This window comes from Diceros bicornis, chromosome 2 (assembly GCF_020826845.1).
Source record: "Diceros bicornis minor isolate mBicDic1 chromosome 2, mDicBic1.mat.cur, whole genome shotgun sequence".
NCBI classification, from domain to species: domain Eukaryota; kingdom Metazoa; phylum Chordata; class Mammalia; order Perissodactyla; family Rhinocerotidae; genus Diceros; species Diceros bicornis.
The window spans coordinates 31,912,508-31,934,671 of record NC_080741.1 but is presented as its reverse complement, the minus strand read 5'-3'; the positions used below and the strand labels follow the sequence as shown (position 1 = coordinate 31,934,671).

General features: G+C 37.7%; 1 protein-coding gene across 6 annotated transcripts in view; it reads left to right on the top strand.

Moving 5' to 3' along the window:
• NEK10 (NIMA related kinase 10) overlaps positions 1 to 22,164 on the top strand; it is a 218,789-nt gene that overhangs the window by 56,224 nt on the left and 140,401 nt on the right. For all 6 annotated transcript variants that reach the window (XM_058553999.1, XM_058553994.1, XM_058553988.1 and 3 more), the window contains 11 exons: positions 1,127 to 1,351; positions 4,456 to 4,595; positions 6,672 to 6,733; positions 8,160 to 8,237; positions 10,074 to 10,138; positions 11,503 to 11,605; positions 11,699 to 11,827; positions 12,348 to 12,485; positions 15,845 to 15,890; positions 18,275 to 18,396; positions 18,527 to 18,629. In XM_058553999.1, the coding sequence (XP_058409982.1) occupies positions 1,127 to 1,351; positions 4,456 to 4,595; positions 6,672 to 6,733; positions 8,160 to 8,237; positions 10,074 to 10,138; positions 11,503 to 11,605; positions 11,699 to 11,827; positions 12,348 to 12,485; positions 15,845 to 15,890; positions 18,275 to 18,396; positions 18,527 to 18,629 (1,211 nt within the window). The remainder of the gene's footprint in view (positions 1 to 1,126; positions 1,352 to 4,455; positions 4,596 to 6,671; positions 6,734 to 8,159; positions 8,238 to 10,073; positions 10,139 to 11,502; positions 11,606 to 11,698; positions 11,828 to 12,347; positions 12,486 to 15,844; positions 15,891 to 18,274; positions 18,397 to 18,526; positions 18,630 to 22,164) is intronic.

The window sequence follows — 22,164 nt, the reverse complement described above, 5'->3', positions numbered from 1 at the left end:
TAGTGGAGAGGTAGATGACAGAGGGGCTTACATCTTGAGGATAATCAAGGATCACAAGAATAGGAGGAGCAGTCGGATTAGCTAGCTGCATGACTTACAAGAGAATTAACCCCAGGAGTTGCCCAGGAAATAGGGGGCACTGAAGGCTCTTGACTGACAGTGGTGAATTAGGGAAGGAGAAGGAAGTGTCTTGGATGATTCCCAGTCTTCTGGCTTGGAAAATTGAAAAGATTGTGGTGTCTTGAGTCAAGATCGGGGATATAGGAGGAAGACCAGATTCAGAAGGAGGATAATGACTACGAGTTTAGACACACTGGAGTGAGTACCTGTGGAACAGCCGCACGGCTAGTGGAGATTGGGAACGATGCCTGGGCCAAGCTCACCATGCGGGAGTAGAAGGAGTGTTTGAAGCCATGGGAATGGATGACACCATCCAGGTAGAGTGTTTAGAGTGTGAGATTGGAGGACTAAGGATGGTTCTATGAAACATCTATCATCATGTTTCAGAATTCAGCTGAACCTTATGTCTTATGCCATGATTATTTTTATTTTACTCTCCAGATATTCACCGAGCACTTTGTACTTAATTCGTCTGTATTTTAGTGTTTTTGCTATTTTGTGATTTTGCAACCACATAGTAAGTTTCTGAAGACTAGACTGAGGCTTTTATATTTCTTTTATCTTGAGAACAATGCACATCCCATTGTATACTCCATACCTACTTGCTGGTTAGTAGGTTTTTAGCTAGACCAATGTGGATACAATGAGGATATGACTTAGAACAGTGATCAGCAAACTATGACCCTCAGGCAGAATTTGGTTTGCTGGCTGTTTTTGTAAAAAAGATTTATTGGAACACAGCCATGCCCATCCATTTTTATGTGTTGTCTATGGCTGCTTTTACACTATGTTGGCATGGTTGGGTAGTCATGACAGAGACTGTATGGCCAGTAAAGCCAAAAACATTTGACTGTGGTCTAGCCCTTTGCAGAAAACATATGTTGACCTGTGACTTAGAAAATGTTAGAGTTATAGTCCATGTAGTGATCAAAGCTGTTTTCTAAATATGAAGTCAATAACCCACGATGCTGTGATTCTCATCCTCACTTTCCCCATCCCTTTTCAGACTGACTGCAGAGTTACTGCGCCTACTTTGTGCCGAACCCCAGGTGAAGGAGCAGGTGAAGCTCTATGAGGGGATTCCCGTCCTCCTCAGTCTGCTCCACTCTGACCACCTGAAGCTGCTCTGGAGTGTCGTCTGGATTCTGGTTCAGGTTTGTGAGGACCCTGAGACCAGTGTGGAAATTCGCATTTGGGGAGGCATCAAGCAACTTCTTCATATTTTACGAGGGTGAGTCAGAGTGGGCTTTGGCCTACTTTGCCCTAATCATTGAATCATTGAAGGCTGGGGTCTCGCCATATGATGGCGGATTGGATGCATGTGCAGCTCGCTCCCTCCTGCTCTTTGGTGATTCATGTTTTGCAGAGTCATTTACACTTGTCGCAAAGATGCTCTCAATCAATGTTGGGGGCATTTGTCTTTTAAGCTCCTTGGGAACCCTGATATATTTATCTTTGCATCACCAGCCTCCAGTGCAGTGCCAGGGCTGTAGTGGGCCATCAGTCTGCAAATATAAGTTGAATGGAAATCCAATAACCCAAAGAAAACATTTGTTTTGCCACCTTTTTCTTTAATCAGTATATGCTTATTGTAATCCCAACAAGAACAATAATTACTACTATTTTACCGAGATGTCTATGCGTACATATGTGTCATTCATTTATAAAGAGAAAGCAAAGCCTACATTAAAGGCACAGATGTATAAACTTTAGTTAAAATAAGAGAAAATATTATTAATCAAATGACTGCCATGTTATTAACCCTGGTCCAGTTGTTCTTTTCTCTCTAATCTTCACTGCAGTGCTCTGAGGTGCGTTAACACCTTACTATCCCTCTTTCAAAAGTAGAATTCCAGTGACATTCAAAGCCAGGAGTACGGGGAAGGAATGGTTTCTTAAAATAGTTTCAAACTGAAATTCTTTTAAAATGTTTTGCAATAGCTATTGTATTTTATGTATTAGATAAATTGAAGTATCGAATAACAACATCTTTCGGCACCATCAATGGGAAGGTTCTGTTACCTAATATCATTTTGAAGCATAACTGAGCCCTGTAGGTGCTGAATCAAAGTTGAAAAGGAATATGTCTGCCTGAAAGGGATCACATTTATGATTGATAGTATGTAAATAAAGCTCGTTCTAATAAAAGCAGAGTGACTTATCAGTTTTAATATGACTATATATTATTAAATAAATATTAATCAGACTTTGTACTTGTTATGCGTCTAAGGATATTGTAGAACTATGTGTTATCAACTTTATTTTCTCTGAGGGACACCCCAAAGATTAAGAACAGACTGTGGAGATATGAACAGTAGCTTTATTAATGATTTCTGTCATTACCAATACAAAGGAAAAAAATGTATAGACTGTTGACAATATACTTGCTTTTATGAATATCACATAAAAATCTCAATCACTTTAAAGTATAAATTATAAATCTTTCATTAGTACTGTGGCACATCAAGCTAACCTCTTGGTCAAAATAGTTACAATTGCCAAGAGTTTTTTTTACTTGAGTTTGTAGGATGATGATGGCGATGATAGTAGTGGCGGTGGCAGTTATTATTATTATTATTATTGGTTAATCATACCTATTACAACAGCTGGGGATTGCCCCTTTGGAGAGCTCCTATTTTTTTGATGATAAAATTAAATTCTATAATAGTTAAGCAATATTTAAGCAAAACCTGCCTTTTTACCACATAGAATTCAGTTTAGTACAAGGCACCAGTTTTCCTTTTTTGCTCAAACCATAACTATCCTTGATAGAAAAGAGTTCTTCTACCCAAAAGAATCACTTTCTCAGTCTGTTTCTATGGTGCAATGTTAGAAAACTCTTCCCTGGGAAGATGGTATCTGTCAACATTTATTCTATGTTCAGTATGTCTCAGTGCTCTGGGATAATTTATTACCCAGCTGAGAACAATATCGTTTCAGAGCTTGTGCCTGCCCCTGGGCTGCCTGGAGCTGGTCTAGGGGTGGAGGTTGCCAGGTTGTCTGCTGGCTGGAGTATGAACCGGCACTGTTGTCAGGGCAGTTTCCAGGAAACGGGTTCAGGCTCATTCACCTGCAATCCCAAACTCAAAGGCGGTTCCCAAAGGGGTACATACTCTTGATCAGGTGAAGTATGATCCCTAAAATTCAAGTTTTAACATAATTATTTTGGTAAGAGCACCGATTGTGACTAGCCCTAGACCTAGCTCCATTACCTTCCCCATGCTCATTGAAGGAAGGACACTAGTGGGCCCAGATGATGTTGGAGGGAAACCAAGGAGACTTTATCCATGTTATATTTGGCCACATAGAATCCAAATAGAGCTTCTGCCATAAAAAATAAATAAATGAAAAAAATATGATAACCATGTAAAACAAAAGGGAATGAGGCAGATAAAAGACAGATGAAGAATCTATTGTGGAAGACGTTGCACTAAGAAAACAGAAAAACGTATGATTTATTTTATCAAAGATGTTAACAGAACATGAAATATATGAAATGAGATTAAAGATGAGATGCTAGGACAATAAAAAGAGGAGGAGAGAGATCGAAGAGCTAGGAAAGAAGATGAGGACTGAATAACATCCACAGAACTGATAAATTTAATAGGATACCAGAAAGAAACTGGAATTAATAAAAAGAAGGGAAAGCTTGAAAAAATTACACAGATTTAAAGGAAAAAGACAAAGGAATGAGAGCAATTAGAAAATGAAACACATGGCCTGTAGAAGGTGAGTTTTCAACACATGGATAATTGGTATCCCTGAGGTAGAGAATAAAACAAAAAGAATAAAAAAAAATTCAAATATGTAATAGAACAGAACTTTCCTAAACTAAAGGAAGATTGGAATTTCATGGAAAAAGAAAACAGAATGATGAAAACTGAGATTTATTCAGGTGAATTAATTGCAACAGAGTAGAGCTCAAAAACAAAGGTGGCCATGTGGAGCAGTAGGGAAAGGACAGGGTTTCAGTACATAGTGCTGAGTCAGCTCAGTAACCATATTAAAAAGAAATAAAGAAGTAGAGAGAGAGAGAGAGAGAAAGAATGAAAGCAAGAAAGCAAGAAAAAGCAAACAAGCAAGAAAGAAAGAAACAAGAAAGCAAGCAAGAAAGGAAGGAAGGAAGGAAGAGAGAAAGAAAGAAAGAAAGAGCTCCTACCTCACACCATATACAAAAATCAGTTCTAGGAATACTGGAAGGTGAAATAATAAAGATAACATAGGAGAAAACTTCATGACCTGGGGGAGGCAAAGATTTCTTAAACAGGACCTAGAAAGCACTGACCATGAAGGAAAATTGATAAATTGGTCTGTGCACTAACTTTTCTTTTTCAGGGATAGAAATTTTGTTTCTGATCGTTCTTCCATCGGAAGCCTATCTAGTGCAAATGCAGCGGGCAGAATCCAGCAGCTTCATTTGTCAGAAGATTTAAGTCCTCGAGAAATACAAGAAAATACTTTCTCTCTTCAAGCAGGTATTTATATCCTATTATTATGTTTTACTATTTGATACTCTTTAACATCATATTGTTTTGTTATTCTCTGTTATAAAATTAGTATGATAATATTAATTAGGCGTGATTTGTAAGTTTCAAAAATGTGACGTTAAATCCATGTGGATGTCTGAAATCTCTTGGTAGCAGTGTTGGACTTGCAGGCTAATGATGCTGCAAACTTTCCTTTCCCTTCCGCATTCTGATGTATCAAGAAGTCAACACAGAAGTCAGACATAAAGAGACCAGAATATTAGCTTTATTAAGCTGGCTTAGAGAATGCAGCCTGGTCTGTGGCCAGAATCGTGCTTCCTATTTTTTTTCCAGATCTTGGGGCACCCTCCTTAAGGGAGATTCTAGAATGCACATACCCATCCCACTAAGAGCAAGCCAGTGCCTTCCTCACAACTTATGAGCTCCTAAAGAGAAAATGGAGATGCTGCCCTATGTGGGATTTCCACACAAAAGCAGGAGCAGGGCTGTATGCACACACTTTTTGGCAGTTTGGCACAACCTTGAACAGTTGGGTAGCCTGTGCCCTGCACAAGGACACCTGGCTTTTGGGGCAAGTGAGGCTACAGTGCTGCTGACCAAGCTGGTCCTGCAGTGGCCCACAGGGAGGGAGCAGAGGCACACCGGGTGGGCCAGCAAGAGGCCAGGCAGGTCCTAAGAGGGGAAGACAGACGTGGCAGGGGGAGGAAGAGAGGGGTAGGAGAAGGGCAGGCTTTCTTTGCTCCCTACTATTTTGTCCTAGAGAATGGAGAAGATATTTCTTCACAGACATATGAGCGCAGGGAAATAGGATTTCCTCCTTGAATTGCCATTTCTGCTCACTCTGAAAGTAATATAGGGGTTCCTACCAGGACTTTCCTGTTTGAAAGCTCCCCAGGAAATCTAATCCAGCTAAAATCAGAGCTCCAGGTATTTCTAGGCCTCTCTCAGAGTGGATGAGATCGATGGTGATGCAAGTCAGAGGGTGGTTACCTATGTGTGGGATGATAGGGAGCTGATTGCCTGGGAAAGGGAACAAGCGAGCCTTTGGGGGATGGGAATGTTCTATATATTCATCACAGTAGCAGTGGTTACAAGGTATATAGATATGTAACATCTCATCAAGCTGTACACTTGCGATATGTCTACTTTACATAGCTCATTTTATACGTCAGTAAAAAGGAAAAATTAAAAAAATTAAAAGTGTAAGCGATTAGGAGTAGGGTCTGAATTTTGGCTGCACCCACTTTGATGGCCATGTGGCCTCAGGCAAGTGTCCTAACCTCTCCAAGCCTCAGTTTTGCTCAGGTGAAATGGTGATGGTAATCATGGTATCAGTGTGAGAGGGTTATTGTGGGGATTGTATGGGGATATATGTAAAGCTCATGGCACAGTGCAGGGCCAGGAGTGAGGGCCCAATGCAATGGTGTAGCCTCTACAGGTGCTCCGTGCTAGAGGATCCGGCATTCTCTGGGTGGACGAAGCAGCTCAGTACAGAACGCCACTAGAGGCTGCTCAGTGGCTATAAGGAGGGTAGTGCTCAGGGTGAGGGATTTAACATCTGGCAGCCTGGGGTTAGACTCCTGGTGCCTTCCACTGTGCCTAGTCTGTTAACCTCTCAGAACCTCAATTTTCTCACTGGTAAAACTGGTAATTGTAGTACATACTTTGATTATAAGGGCTAATTTGGATCATATATTTAAAGTACACTCATTTATTCAGCCATTGTAGATGTATTTATTGAGCATCTGCTCAGTGGCAGGCACATGTTGGACACTGGGGATTTCAATGAAACAGACAGATGCAGTCCCTGTCTCCTGGTACACAGTAAGTGCTCAATAAAGGCTGCTGTGGGGTGTACATGCATGCGAATTACATGAAGAGGAGAGTTAGAAGCCATTAAAAGTCAGTTTCCCTTCTCCCGGAGCCATGCCAGAAGGAAAATGAATGTCTTTTGAGGCGTGACTCTGCTAAGAAAATTCCCCGTGAGTGAGAGTATTGACTTAACCGTGTATTAGCGTAGGCATGGTGATGACAGACTTGATCGTTCGGTGGTTTTCGTTCCAGCCTGCTGTGCCGCCCTCACTGAGCTGGTGCTCAATGACACCAACGCCCACCAAGTGGTTCAGGTGAGGATGCTACTCTCCGGGTTGGGCTCCATAACCACATCACGATTGACCGACCCCACCTCAGGTCGAACGCCAGACTGTAGCTTTTCAGATCCCATCGCATGGCTTTAAAACAGTTTAATATATCTTATTTAACTTAGAGAATTCCATTTGATATTCTTACCCTTCCTCTTTTAACTCACTGGGCTTAAAAAGAACTGCCATGTGGTTAATTGATGATGTTTCTTCCCTACATCTTGTGCAGTCTTTTTCATTGTCTTTATCTTTTTTTTTAAAAGCTATTCTGAATTGCTTTAATTTGGGACATATAAGATACCATGAGTTAAGGGTAGCAGTCACTTTGACTAGGAGTACATCAAGTGGGTACTCTTAAATTCAAGTGTATACATCAAGTGTATACAGAAATACATATGTATACAACCCTTGTATGGGTTCCTATTATCAAAGTTACTTCCTGCTTGTTGAATTTTACAGAGGAAACTTTTTTTTTTTGGTCAGTACAGTATATCCAACTTCAACTTCAAAATATAGAAAAGTTAGTAAGGGGTCAGGTCACCAATGATTAGGGGCCCTTCGGGAAGCTCCGAAAATCAGGGGGTAGTTGATGGAGGAGGGCATTTGGACTTGGCCACAATGAGGCTCACTACTCATTATTGTTACTTGCTGGCTTGGCACCTGGAAAAGTGACTTAGCCTCTCTAGTTTGTCGCTTTGTCAGGTATAAAACAGGGAAATTATAGACTAATTCACAGAATAACTACAAATACAGTAGGGCATGTAAAGCTTTTTACAGTTATGATATAAATGCACACATATAGTAGAGTTCAGTAAATGATACATTTACTAGATGATGGAAAAGTAGCAATAAGTTAATATTTTTTGTTCCTTCCTCCATGTATATCTTTGTATTAGAATAAGTCTAGAAAGATGTTAACTGTGCTTTCATGAATAATGTTCATTTTCTGTTTTTAATTTTTCTTGTTTCTTTTATTTTTTCTGTTTTCTTTTCTACAGTAATTTATCTATGTGTATTGTTTTATTAACAAAACTATAAAGGGAGAAATTATATTTCATAATTAGATATTTAAAATGCAAAGTGTAAAGATATTTGGATCCTTTTACTCTGTCCCTTTTTATCCCCTACTCTTTGTTTTGAAACCATTTAAATCACTTTAAATTGATATACTTTATTATTTATAATCTTTAAAGACAGTTGAAATATTAAGATGGTGGTTATAGTCTCTGGTGTTTGAGTATTACGCTGACATTTTTAGTACTGTCCTGTAATACTTACTTAAAGTTCTAAAATTATACTAACATTCTTCTTGACTATTTTTGAGGTCGTTTAGTGGCATCTTTATGCTTGTGTATCTCTATGACACTCTATGTCACTGCACACTGATCACATGGTGTCTTTATTCTTCCAGGAAAATGGTGTATATACAATAGCAAAATTAATTTTACCAAACAAACAAAAGAATGCAGCAAAAACGAATCTATTACAGGTAATGAACATGTCCCTTGTTATTCAATATCAAGTTGTTGAAATCTGGGGAAACTTTGACAATATAATGTCTAACTTTTAGAATGTTTAGGTTAGCACTGGTCCTTGTACTAACTGTGAGGGAAAAATATCTGGTGAGGAGGCTGGTGTGGAAACAAATGCTGTTAAAGCAATGTGAAGGGCCTAACAGAGGTTTCTCTGTGGGGTGGTTTATGCGATTTTATTTATGTATTTCTTTGCTTATCAGTAAGTTCTATTTTTTAAAAATGTGTATTACTTGTATATCAGCAAATAATAAAAGAGGAAATTATATGCTATCTTTAAGCGTGGACCACAGTCACTAACATTTCACCTTTACAAAGAAAAGCCTGTAAAATGGATCTTGATGGATGAGAAGGGACTTGCCAAGTGGATAAAGGGATATGTGTGGGGCACCAATGGCATCTGCTGCAGGGTGGAAGGGCATTCTACACAAAGGGAACAACCTGTGCAAAGTGTGAGAACTGACAGCTTAGAGCGTGCTGAGGCTGCTTGGTGGGGCTGGAGTGTATGGTTGGGGGAGGGAGTGCCTCAGGAGATGAGGCCTGGAAGGTGAGAAGGGGGTACATTATGCAAGGTCCCATGTGCTTTTCTGAGGAGTGGGCATCAGGGGGCCAGTGTCCACAAAGACTTTGGAATTATAAAAGCAGATTGAAATTAAGGCTTTGCTGTAGTTGCAGCTCATCTTTTTTTCAAGTCATTAGGAAAGGAAGTAAGAAACAACCTAAGCCTCCAATCTGATTTAAAAGCTGTTACTCAGAATGGTGGTCAAACCTAGCAGAGAATTTTTGGTGGCATCTGTGAGCTGGGCAGGCAAAGGTTTTGGAGAGCTACAAATGAGAACATATAGGTGTGGGACTTAATTTCTTCAGTGCACCACAGATGCGTGACACTGTGCCAGAACACAGATAAAGTCAAATCTGCCCTGCAGATGGATTTTGTTAAGCCGGTAGAGGGTTTTAAAAAATTCGTATTGAAATGGCTTTCAAGGAGGATGCCTGTTCTCCACTTTCTCACAGTCTCCAAAAACTACTCTCTCACCAGGCTCCTTCGCGTCATTTTATCTGCCTGGCCTCTCTGGGCAATTTTGTTTGTGACCCTTGTACATTCAGATGATTAATTTTACGAAATGATTCCAGATTTGAATTTAGCCGACCCGATGCCCGCCGATACCCAGGGTGGCCTATTGGACGGGTACAGCTGCAGCCTGGGAGCGCTGTTTTTTTTTTTCTCGGTGCTGCAAAATGTCAGATGTTTATTTTTCTTGGTTCAAGTCTCACAGGCCTCTTTCTGAGTGTTCTCGGGAGTTGCCGTAGATTGTTCTATTTGGGGAACGCTTAGACTCTTTACTCAAGAGACCAATTTGTCAAGTTTGAGTCCAGTGTGCCTGTGGCTATTTTTACATGTCATCATTTCTAGTGTTTATTTTCTCACAGAAGCCATCTAAATGTTGAGGCATACAGAGCAGGCTAGAAACAAAATAAATCTCGAGCTCCTGGAAATCTTTGGACGTTTAGTTTTCTCAGCGTAGGAATTTTATTTCTTGTCTTTGTGCTCATTTTGTACTTTCTAGAAAGGAAATAATGACAAGCACTGAGTGAAACAGGCCAAAATCCCCAGCATTTCTACGGCATAAACACTTTTTACATACGAGAACTACCTTGGGTGGTGGTGTTTTTTGTTTTCACTCATAAACTTTGATTCTCACTTTAATGTTTACTTCATGACGATTCTATCCTGAAAATGTTTTAATTTGTTGAGCTGCCATTTGAGAATCACATATCCTTTTATTTTCCAGTGTTATGCCTTCAGAGCCTTGAGGTTTCTCTTCAGTATGGAAAGAAACAGACCACTCTTTAAAAGGTATGAGCTTGCAGAAATTTAAGTGACCTGCGATCATTCGATTGAACTGTTTTCACTTACCTGAGTTAGATGCAAACAGTAAGAGAAGAATGAATCAGTATGCAAAACACGTGTCTTCAGATTTCTTAGAATCCACAGATAAAACTAGCTACCCTAGTGGTATCTTGACACTGGCAATTAAAATGGTGATGAGAAAGCATGAATCACTATATCAATATTACGCTTCTTAATCGCATGTAACTCCTGTGGTTTTTAGTTTTTCTCTCTTCTTTTTAGACATGAGCATTTTAAATGGATGACATCAAAATACGTGCTTGTTTTTGCCCATTCAGAAATTCCAAAGTCGATCTAGTCATTTCCTCTTAATCAATAGAAAAAAAACTCTTTGTCTGGATAGCCTCCATAGGGGAGGAGCTCATTTGAAGGGGAGGAGGCTGGATGTTCTGGGTCAGGAGGCTGTGCTGGTGAGCAGGACAGAAGAATCACCACCTTGAGAAGCAGAAAGTAGTTACCTACATGTGTGGTCTGCACGCCATTTGGTTGGGCAGGTTGGCCAAAATCAGAGGCCCAAGTTCCTACCTGAATTTTATTGATAAGGCAGAATAGAAATAAAACATTGAGTTAATATAATGTCTTTTATTCAGAAGCATGGAGCATTTTATGTTGTTACTGTATTTCCATGTGCTGCTTGAATTTAGGGGAAGAAAAGAAAGTAAAATTAGTTACTCATTATAACCTTTCATTTCAAGGCCCTAAATCATCCATTTTAGTGAACTTAAAGATTTTAATAAGCCCTTGAAGCCTGTAACTTGGAAATGATGCATAAATCTCTTCGTTCTTTTCATTTACCTGCATTTTTATTTTCATAATACATTTAAAAATTAGGTTAATATTTAACTCCTAGGGTTAATATGAGGACTGAATCACATAGCATTTATGAAAGTGCTCAGCATTCAATAAATACCCAATAAACATTCCTTCCTAATATGTTTAGTACCTGTACCCCCAAATATCTTACAAATAACGTCTTTGTATAATCTGTATCATATCTTTTTTATCATGATAAAAAACACATAACATGATATCTGTTTAAGTATACAGCACAATATTGTTAACTATAAGCACGATGTTGTACAGCAAATCTCTAGAACTTCCCATTTGTTTTTTCCTTATCCCTTAAGAACTGTAGCTATAGTTTATTTTTGTGAGATAAGTTGGTATTATTTCCCCCCCACTTTGTTTTAACCTAAGGAACTTAAGTTTGTTTAATATAATTAATCTGTGAGTGAACTAGATCCAAAAGGGAAGGAATGACCAACAGTTTCCAAGTCCTACGTGACGTGTGTGTGTATTTCTCCCTGCAGACTTTTCCCCACCGACTTGTTTGAGATCTTCATTGATATAGGACATTATGTTCGTGATATCAGTGCTTATGAAGAATTGGTATCAAAGTTGAATTTATTAGTGGTAAGTCTTGAGTTTTAAATATTTTGCCAGGCTCCTATGTGGTCAGGATGGAATTTATCATAGTGACCCATTTTGTTTTTATTTTTTGGTTAGGAAGATGAGCTGAAACAAATTGCTGAAAATATTGAAAGCGTTAATCAGAATAAAGCTCCTTCAAAATACATAGGCAACTATGCGATTTTGGATCACCTTGGAAGTGGAGCTTTTGGCTGTGTTTACAAGGTGACTTTGCCCCTGGGGAACAACGTTTCTATATTCCCAAGCAGACCAGATGTCCCATTTGCACACCCACACACAATTGAATTGGAGCCCTCATTATTGAAAAATAGTGAAAAATAGATATAAAAATTAGAATGATTGTTTTTATTCATCAGATAGCTGCACTGATGTTGTCTTACCTTTGCTCTCAGCTCTAGAAATTGGTCACTGACCTTCGAAGACAAAAGCCATCATTAATCTCTCACAAAAAATAGTCAAAATGGCTTGTCCCAATGCATGACATGTTCTCTAAATTCACACCAGCATTTCTATGTTTACCCAGAAAAATCCTACTGAATAGTGCAGACTGACCCAGGAGATACCAATTTTTTGAGCTGAGCTTAGTGTAAATACAGGTAGAATTTTAAAAGTTCCGTGACTTATTTACATGACTTGGTTTAATTATGTGACATTAATCTATCTCTTTCTACCCCCACCCCATTCTTGTTTTTTTTTTTTTTTTTTTTTGTCTTTCTTATTTTAGGTTAGAAAACGTAGTGGTCAAAATCTTTTAGCAATGAAAGAAGTCAATTTACATAACCCAGCATTTGGAAAGGATAAAAAAGATCGAGACAGCAGTGTAAAGAATATTGTTTCAGAATTAACCATAATTAAAGAGCAGGTAAATGTTTTTCTTGTTTATGAACATGTTTTCCTTAAATAAATGTCATCAAAAGAAAGTAGAATTCTTGTGCTAGTCTTGTTTAAGAACTGGTTCTGCTTAAAATAATTGACATTGAGGGGCTAGCCCAGTGGTGTAGTGGTTAAGTTTGCACGCTCTGCTTCAGCGGCCAGGGGTTCGCAGGTTTGGATCCCGGGTGAGGACCTATGCACTGCTTATCAAGCCATGCTGTGGCAGGCAGCCCATGTATAAAGTAGAGGAAGATGGGCACAGATGTTAGCCCAGAGTCAATCTTCCTCAGCACAAAAAGAGGAGGATTGGCAACAGATGTTAGCTCAGGCTAATCTTCCTTACCAAAAAATAAAAAATAAAAATATTTGACATTGAGGTGGTGATATTTTAGCCAGCTTTTTTCCTGAGGCTTGACATTGAACCACAGAAACACTTTCTGGAGTTTATATTGGGGCAAGGGATGCAGAACAATGGAGTTTATGGCACAGAGTGCATCGTGTATGAGAAATCCTTCTCTTTTCATTGTAAGCATATCCATTTCCTTCTCATTATATTGTAGAATATTTGATTATTTAGTTACATGCATAAAAATATGACTAAGAGTTCCTTGACTTTTGTCAAGCGAAACCAAGCTGTTAACATTCCTCAATATGGCTTATTAAATCTAAAATGTGGCTTTTCTAGTTGGGTTGTTATGTATTGGCATGAGCAGAATATTCTGACATAATGTAACAGCTCAATTAACTATCATTATGAAGGTTTGTTTGGGAAGAAAGAATAAACATGTCAGAAGAGAAATGGGATTTCTTTTTGTGATCCAAGAAGACATTGGTTTCTTTCTCAGCTTTTCTTATTTGGACATTCATTATGCAGACTGTGCATTTGTAACTCCTGTGGAGAGCTATCAACTCCACTGCATTTTGTTCTCCACTGCTGAAATTTGCATGGCATTGGTGCCGGGTCATAAAGAACACCATAAATATGACGATCCTCAGTCACTGAAGTCTACAGTTCTACTCCCCATTTATAAATTATAGTCAATATTATCATTAATAGTTTATTTTATAGTTGGCTTTTATACACTAATAGATTAGATTTTTAAAAGTTAGTGTTTGCTTATGTTTAGGATACTCTAGCCTTCGGCGGTGTGCTGTTTCATCATAGCACAAGGCTGGAACAGAGCTTTTTCTATGAGCTGCTCCAGTATTTTCATTTGAACTGAAATCTGGATATAGTCCTGGCCAGTGAGCTAGGTCTAAAATATGGTTCAGCTTGCTTATCTGGTCCCATCTTGTTTAAAATCTGCTGGCTACTTGCTGGTTGATAAGGTAGACTATTTGTTTTGACATTTCCTAAGAAAAGAAAGTATTGGGATGGGGCCATATAATAGGCATTGCTTGGACTTTGAGATAACTCAAAGTTGTACAACTGCACTCTCACCAGAGGAATGAACCAATGGAAAGGATAATAACATTGAGGCATAAAAGGAGGAGGTAATGGCAGCCAGAATCAGCAGAAATGGGATTGTGTATGAATGTAGAATGGGAGAGGGTATTTGTTAAGATTAAGAGTAAGCTACAGTAACAAAGAGGCTCCCAAATACAGGGACTTAAAGAGTCTCACAATACAGTGGGCTATTTATCTTTCATGTAACAATCCCAGAATGAGCAGCCCAGGTTAGTAGTGTTCTCTGCTCCATGCATTTAGAGGTGCCAGTTCTTTCTCTCTTGTTGCTCTGCTACCTTCTAGGGCACTGTCTTCATCTGTACGGTTGGAACTGCCATAGGCACATTCATATCCAAGGTGGGAAGAGGCAGAGCGTAGCAGGGGGGCACTCCCAATGTTTAGGCTCAGAACCAGGAGCACATATCTCCCCTCACACTCCACTGGTGAGAACTGAGTGGCAGGCCCTCTCCTGGCTACAGAAGAGGCTGAGAGATGTAATCCCTGCCTGGGAAGCCATGTCCTGCTACAACTCTATTGTAGTGGAGGAGTGGGAGAACAGGTTTTTTGTGGACAGCTAGCAGACTGTCCTTCAAAAAGGCAAGAAGAAAGACGAAAAAGAGACGCAATCCATTTATAGATGTAATGGCGACTATTCTTAGATAAAACGTATTTCAATTTACCTAGAAACTCAAATTATAAATAAACTAGTACAAAAATTTTATTCTTGTAGAATATTCTTATAGAAAATGACTCTTTAAAAAAAAAAAAAGAATTTCCATGTTACATCTTAAGGTAAAGTTATGTCAAAGAGAAATTATACTGGGCATTTTTTTAATTGAGATATAATTGACATATAACGTGATATTAGTTTCAGATGTACAACATAATGATTCAATATTTGTATATATTGCAAAATGATCACCACAGTGTCTCGTTAACATCTATCACCACAAATAGTAACAAATTTTTTAATTTCTTGTGATAAGAGCTTTTAAATGTCAAGGAAGACTTTATTCAAGACTACTGCAATAGAGGTCAAACTATTGCAAAAGGGGAGAGAGACTGAACTGAATTCTGAGTACAACAGGGATAGCTGGGGATTTACAACTAAAAGTCAGGGTGAGGGGGTCAGTGGATGGAAAATTACTAAGAGGAACTTGGTTAGGTGTCAAAGTTGGGGGAAGAAAAACTTGATTAGATAACAAGGAAGGGGGGATGAGGAACTTGATTTGATATCAAGCGTGGGGAGATTCTTGCTAAACTGGATTCTTGCTAAAACTAGATAGACCAAGGATAAGGCCTAGTCAAGAAGAGGGCTCAGAGAATCCTGAATACAGTTTGGTCAAGGAGGGACTTCTTGTTAACTTTTATTATAATTTAAATGGACTTAATAACTCTTAGGTTATTTCAGTCTCATACTAGTCATTTTGGAGAGCACAGAAAGACACCAGTAGAGTAAAAAGACACAATCAGTGCATGTAAACATTTAAGTGGTGGGGAGAGGTAAAGAGCAATGATGTATAAATTGCTTCATTTCAGTTTTCTCCTCTCTGCAATCTGGGTGTGAGGTTGGGGTGGGAGTGGTAAATGAATTCTCAAGATTCATTCTAGTTCCACAATTCTCTGAGTTAAATTAGGTGATAAAGCACACTCAGTTTCTAGTTCTATTTGATAAGGTTGTGTGGGAGATTGCTATTTTCAGATTAGTTTTGTAAGTAGCAAATAAAAGGAATCATGAAGAAAATCTCAATTATATGGTATCTTAAAATGCTTAGTTTTATAAATAAATATAAATACAGTAATTTCTTTGTTGTTTTCAAATGTAAAGTCCAAGTAAATTGTCTGTGAAAACAAGTTTGTATTTTGAAGTAGTGTGATGTTTGTTATCTATTTTCTTATAGCTTTATCATCCCAATGTTGTACGCTATTACAAAACATTTCTGGAAAGTAAGTATGAGTTTTCATATTTCTAATTAAGGAAAAGTATCTTTGTTACATATTTTGACATTACAATGCCAAAAAATAAGCTTAATCAACTATTTTCTTTATTTTTTTGTTATTTATATGACAGTGGACGATCTTGTGCATCACTTTCTTTCTTGATCAGTGACACAGTGATACGATCCATGACCTAAAGATGGTTATAAAATACTTAAGCTCTCACATGAAAGACACTGAATGAAGGAACCAAAATAGTTATTTATAGCTATTTTCATACACAAAAAAGCACTTAGTAGGATCAGGAGAGAAGAAAACTAAAAGGTAGTGGCTTCTTTAAGAAATAAATGAAAGTTGTTTTCTGAATCAGATGAGGTTTTGTACCCCCCAAATAAATTGGGAGTTGGCTATAGGTCTTTGAGATTTCTTTTACTTGAAGTTCAGGTAATTGCCACAAGGTGGTGATGGAGCCCCGACCGATTCTGCAGGCAGGCAGGCTCTGAAAGAATGATGGAATACCGAATCAAAATGTTGAAGGGAAGCCAAACTTAGTCATTTGTTTAAAACAATATGGGACCTTTGACTGAAATAATATAAGTATGGATAAACTCTAATGACGTACACCACGTATGAACTTTCAAAATAAATAAATCTCCATTTGAAGGAAGATTTAAGAAATACAAGGAAACGGTCGGAGCTTCCTCGCTGCCTCTGTCAGTGTATTTTTATGCAAACCTTTAGTGTAGTTGGGCCTGTGAGGATTTTACCCATCTCCCTTCCTCTAGATGACTCAGAGGAGCTCAGCGCCGAAACTCTCCAGTAAATCCTGCCCCCTTGGCCATTTATGCTTGATAATAGAATAATTTCTCGTAATTTAGTGCACATCCCATCAGAGATCAAGATTGGCTTCTGACTTGTACTGAAGTGATACAACTTGTCTTAATTTAAAAACAAAATAAATAAAACTTACAACCTGACATCTTCCAAAAAGAATTGGAAGTGGCTTAAAAGTACATAAAGTATAATAAAACAGATTAGGAAATTGTGATAAAAGGGAATAAAAGGTGAGAGGGGAGTAAAAATAAAGCTACAGGTGAGATTAGTACATACAGGGGTCGGTCCCGTGGCTTAGCGGTTAAGTGCGTGCGCTCTGCTGCTGGTGGCCCGGGTTCCGACCGGGCGCTCACCCACGCACCGCTTGTCTGGCCGTGCTGAGGCGGTGTCCCACATACAGCAACTAGAAGGATGTGCAGCTGTGACATACAACTATCTACTGGGGCTTTGGGGAAAAAAAGGAGGAGGATTGGCAGTGGATGTTAGCTCAGAGCCGGTCTTCCTCAACAAAAAGAGGAAGATTAGCATGGATGTTAGCTCAGGGCTGATTTTCCTCACACACGCACACAAAAAGATTAGTACATACAACAAGTATTTCTTATGATTATGAAAAATTGGAAACAATATAAATGTCTATCTTTAGGAGAATGATTAAATAAATTGTGACCCATCTGTATTGCGGAATACTATGCAACTAACAGAAGAATAGTTTGGATCTGTGTGTACCGACATATAAGGCTGTTAATGAAAAAAGTATAACTTTCAGAGCATGTATAGTGTAATTTCATTTTTGTATATATTGTGTAATACATATTTTATATACATCCAAAACATCACAAAAGTTAGATATCACATAGCGATGTTAATAGCTTTATACTGGTTTCGGGGGAGAAGTAGAATTTACTTCTTTGTTTCTTGACATCCAAAGCAAAGAGACGAACAGAATCAGTTATGAGATCCCCAGTATCCATAGGATAAAACTGGGAGAAGTCCAGCTTTCTCTGCCGTTCAGGGGCATCGCAGAAATTTCTATCATGAGTGGTGTTTTCAATTGTGTCATTGCAAGACCTTGGCATGATTCCATTGTAAAATTCTTTAAGGTAAATCTATGAGCCTACAAAACAATGCAATTTAAAATGCAATTTTCTGAATGTCTGACTTGATTTAAAGTCTAAATTAAAAATTTTAGACTATTGAGAAGAAAAGTGGATTTACGTGTTCTTCAGGGAATCCTCCATGACTTGAGATCATTTGCTTGTGCTCTTTGGCTCCTCCCAACCATTCCACAATCTGGCATACATAGAAAATGATATTTGCCGGTATAAACTTATGCTAGGAGGTAGCCTGTAACTGGAAGAGATTGTTGCTCTAGTTGCCCCCAGACCCCCTCACCCCTACCCCCTCCAGGGTTGAGTGGATCTATATCTTAGCACGTCACTAACTCTTCAGAACCGTGCCCTACACATTCATTGGGAAGCTCGGATTCTAATTCATAAGTTTTTTCAAAATGTCTATATTGAACTTAAATTTCTATTATCTTTTCCTTATTTTTTATATAGATGATAGATTGTATATAGTTATGGAACTTATAGAAGGGGCCCCTCTTGGAGAGCATTTCAGTTCTTTAAAGGAAAAACAGCATCATTTTAGTGAAGAAAGACTATGGAAAATATTTATACAGGTACAATTTTATTTTTATTAAGTTTTTCTGTAAAATAGTAAAGTTCCAAGCTGATTTCTAAGAGATGTGTGTAGTAGTCATCAGTGATAGTATATTGGGGAAAATAAAATTTGTTTATTTGCTGTTTCAGCTCTGCTTAGCTCTTCGGTACTTACATAAGGAGAAGAGAATTGTCCATAGAGATCTGACACCGAACAACATTATGTTGGGGGATAAGGACAAAGTAACAGTTAGTAAGTATAAAAATCTTAAAATTTTTAACTTAAGAACTTCTGAATATTATTCTAGAACTTTATGCACTGATGGGAATGTTCTCTATCTCCACTGTCCAATATGGTAGCCGCTAGTCACATGTGGCTATTGAGTACTTGAAATGTGGCTGGTGTGACTATTTATATACATGTAGATATTTCAATTTATAAGTTAATAAAGGTTATTATAAATTGTGTATTTGAATTTCATAGCAAATAGTACGTTTATGTATATATATATATATACACACACACACACATATATTATTAAATACTATTAAACAGATCATATACCAACACAGAACAAATCTATTTAATCCTTCTTAGATGGCTGTTTAGACCATATTTTACAAGTAACAGCCAACCTCACATTTCATTTTCTTACTAAGATTAGCTGCAATCATTTCCTTTGGTTATATTTAAAGACATTGAGGTTAATCTTTTATTGTAGCCTGATTTCTTTTCCTTCTAAACTTATTTTAATTAATTTTTTGTTTTTTTTTTTTGGTGAGAAAGATCAGCCCTCAGCTAACAACCATGCCAATCCTCCTCTTTTTGCTGAGGAAGACTGGCCCTGGGCTAACATCTGTGCCTATCTTCCTCCACTTTATATGGGATGCCTGACATGCGGTGCATCGGTGCACGCCTGGGATCTGAACCCGGGTCGCCAGCAGCTGAGCAGGCACACTTAACCGCTACGCCAAGGGGCCAGCCCCTTTAATTAATTTTTATATTTATTTAATCAATTTCTTACCACACGTCAAAATAGTTTACAAAATAAAATAGTGCTAAAAAGCTTGTAAAGAATAACTTACTCCTTTGCAACCCCTAATTCTGTTTCCCTAAAACAACCACTTTTAATTCTTTTTAGCTTCTTTTTCTGGTATTTGATTTTATATTGTGATAGGTGAGGATTTAGGTATCTTATTTCCTCTTCTTCCCCATCTACCATCCTACAATAGAGTTATAGCACAATTTGAGGTTAAATCAACATTTAATGCTTACATTATTACTACTGTGTAATTATTGTTCACTGTTGATTACCTTTCCTTTCTCATAGACTTTTTTGTTTTTCTTGGAGTTAATAATTGCCTTTTTTTTTTGGTTTGTTTTCTTAGTTTCCTATTTACCTATTATTTCTTCTTCTCAAATCCTCCAAAGGATTATAAAAGCCCTCTTTATACTATTTCCACGTGGTCAAACATGACAATTACTCTCAATTTTGTTTTCCTGGACACCCAATTCCTATAGCTGCTTGCTGTAATGTAGACTAGATTTGACTTTAGGTCTGCTGCATGGCCATAGTCCTGGAACTTTCATTTGCTCCTTTTCTGATCAGAATCTCTGTTTCTCATATCCTGTGTCTTTCTCTTTCTTTTGTAACTTCCCTGTTTTACTGAAGTATATCTTCTAGTACTTTCCTTAAAAAGAGTACTTTGGAGGTTATAATTTTTAGAAACTTGCATGTCACAAAATATTTTTATATTAAGATTCTCTTATTTGATTGGTAGTTTGGCTGGGAGTAGTAGTCTCAAAGGAAAGTCATTATTTTTTCAAATTTTGAAGGCATTACTTCAGTCTTCTAGTATCCATTTTTTGCTCTTAGAAAATCCAATGCTATTCTGATTGCTTAGTATGTGAGCTGTTTTATCTCTCTGGAAACTTTTATGATGTTCTCTTATTCACTGTTTTGGGTAGGTATTTTTTCATTCACTGTGTCTGGAACTAGGTGTGCTCTTAAATCTGAATAGTTAAACATCAGTTCTAGGAAATTTTCCTCCATTACTTCTTCACTGATTTTCTTCCCTCTGCTTTCTCTGTTTCCTCTTCTAGAATTCCTATTAGTCTTAGATGTTTTATATACGAAATAATCTCCTAATTTTTAAAATAATTCTTCTTAGTTTTCAGCTTTTTGTCTCTTTGTTCTACTTTAGAGTTATTTCTGCAACTTTATTTTCTAGTCCTTCTATTGAATATTTAAATTTGATTATATTATTTTTAATTCCCCCAAATTTTGTCTTGTTCTTTATTCCATTTCCATGGAATTCTGCTTTTATTCTCTCTCAGGATAACGTAGACTTTTTTTTTCTTCAGCACTTGGCATTGTTTCTATATCTTCTGGGCCTATCTTTTTTTTTTTTTTCTGTTTAGTTTGATCTCTATTTCCTGTTGGTGACTTTCCTCAAATGTCTGTTGATGCTGGACTAGCCCTCAATGCTTATGAGAAAGATGCTAAAAAGACTGTTGGAAGCTCTGTGAGTTCCAGTTAAGGCTGTCATCTAGTGGACTTTGTTAGAGCACAATGGAACTTTTCCTTAGGAAACCCCCAAAGTCATTACTTAAACTTTTTCTGGAAAGTGCACCTCCAATGTCTTGCCTGAGGCAATGTCCATCTGTCTGCTATCATTCTGGGAGTAGCGTGGATGAAGGGGACTCAGGGAGCCATGTTCAGTTGATAGGTTTTCACCAAAATCCCATGAGTTCAGACTCACTCTGCTTGTTTTTTTTCTGGTTGAGTGTCTTTGGAAAATAATCTCTGTTTTTCTACTAGTGGCCAAGGGAACTCAATTTCTGATAGTGCCATGTGTGGGTTTGGGAAAGGACTGGGGACTGGATCTCAATTCTATGTTGTGAGCATTTTACTGCACTTCTCCCTTGAGCTGCACCCTGGGCTCTGCAGGGTGAATGGGCTCCCTTCTGGCCTTCCTGTTCTCAGACATATGGGTTGGACCGTTGCTCTGTACCATCCTCTGTCTACTTTCCATCTTCCAAAAATTCATTGGAATATCTCATCCTCTTTTGTCACCAAGCCCATTCTCATTGTCCCTGTGGGTGAGTAACTTTTCAAAGAAAATTCCTTGCCCTTCATTTTAGCAAAGTTTTGAGTGCTAGAGGAGATAAAAACATATGGTCAATTCATCTTTTAACCCCAAATGGGCAGGCTAGTTACATTATTAAGTCTACACGTTAGACTTAACAAAATATCCAACTTTCATGTTTACTCTCTAACTTTAATAAAAATATATTTTTTGCTTGCATTCAAACTGTAAAGAACTCTGTATAAAAAGTTACTTTGTTTCATAAGATTAAGCAAACTTTTCTTTTTTTTTCTGTTCTGCTCCTCATTGCCATTCTGCCCAACCTTATTCTTATTAATCTTTATTAGACTTATACTTAGGAACTATTAATTTTAAAAATTATTTTCAACTTTCAAGACTTTTTAGCTTTAAGTGAGGCAGTATTTTTTTAGTTTCAAATAAAGAAGCAGTGATCTCAGAACAGAATTTATTTTAGTCCAGTTTCTCTCCACTAAAGCAATTGTACGGACAAGGTGTTGATGTGCTATCACTATTTTCAATGAATATAAAGTTGTTTTATGACTACAAAGATAATCCACAGAGATTTAATATTATTCTTTATTTTTAAAATATTTTAAATACTGTAGTAATGAAATATGTTTTCTAGTGTCTATCACTATTGATATAAATATGGACATTAGAGACTCTTATTTTTAATA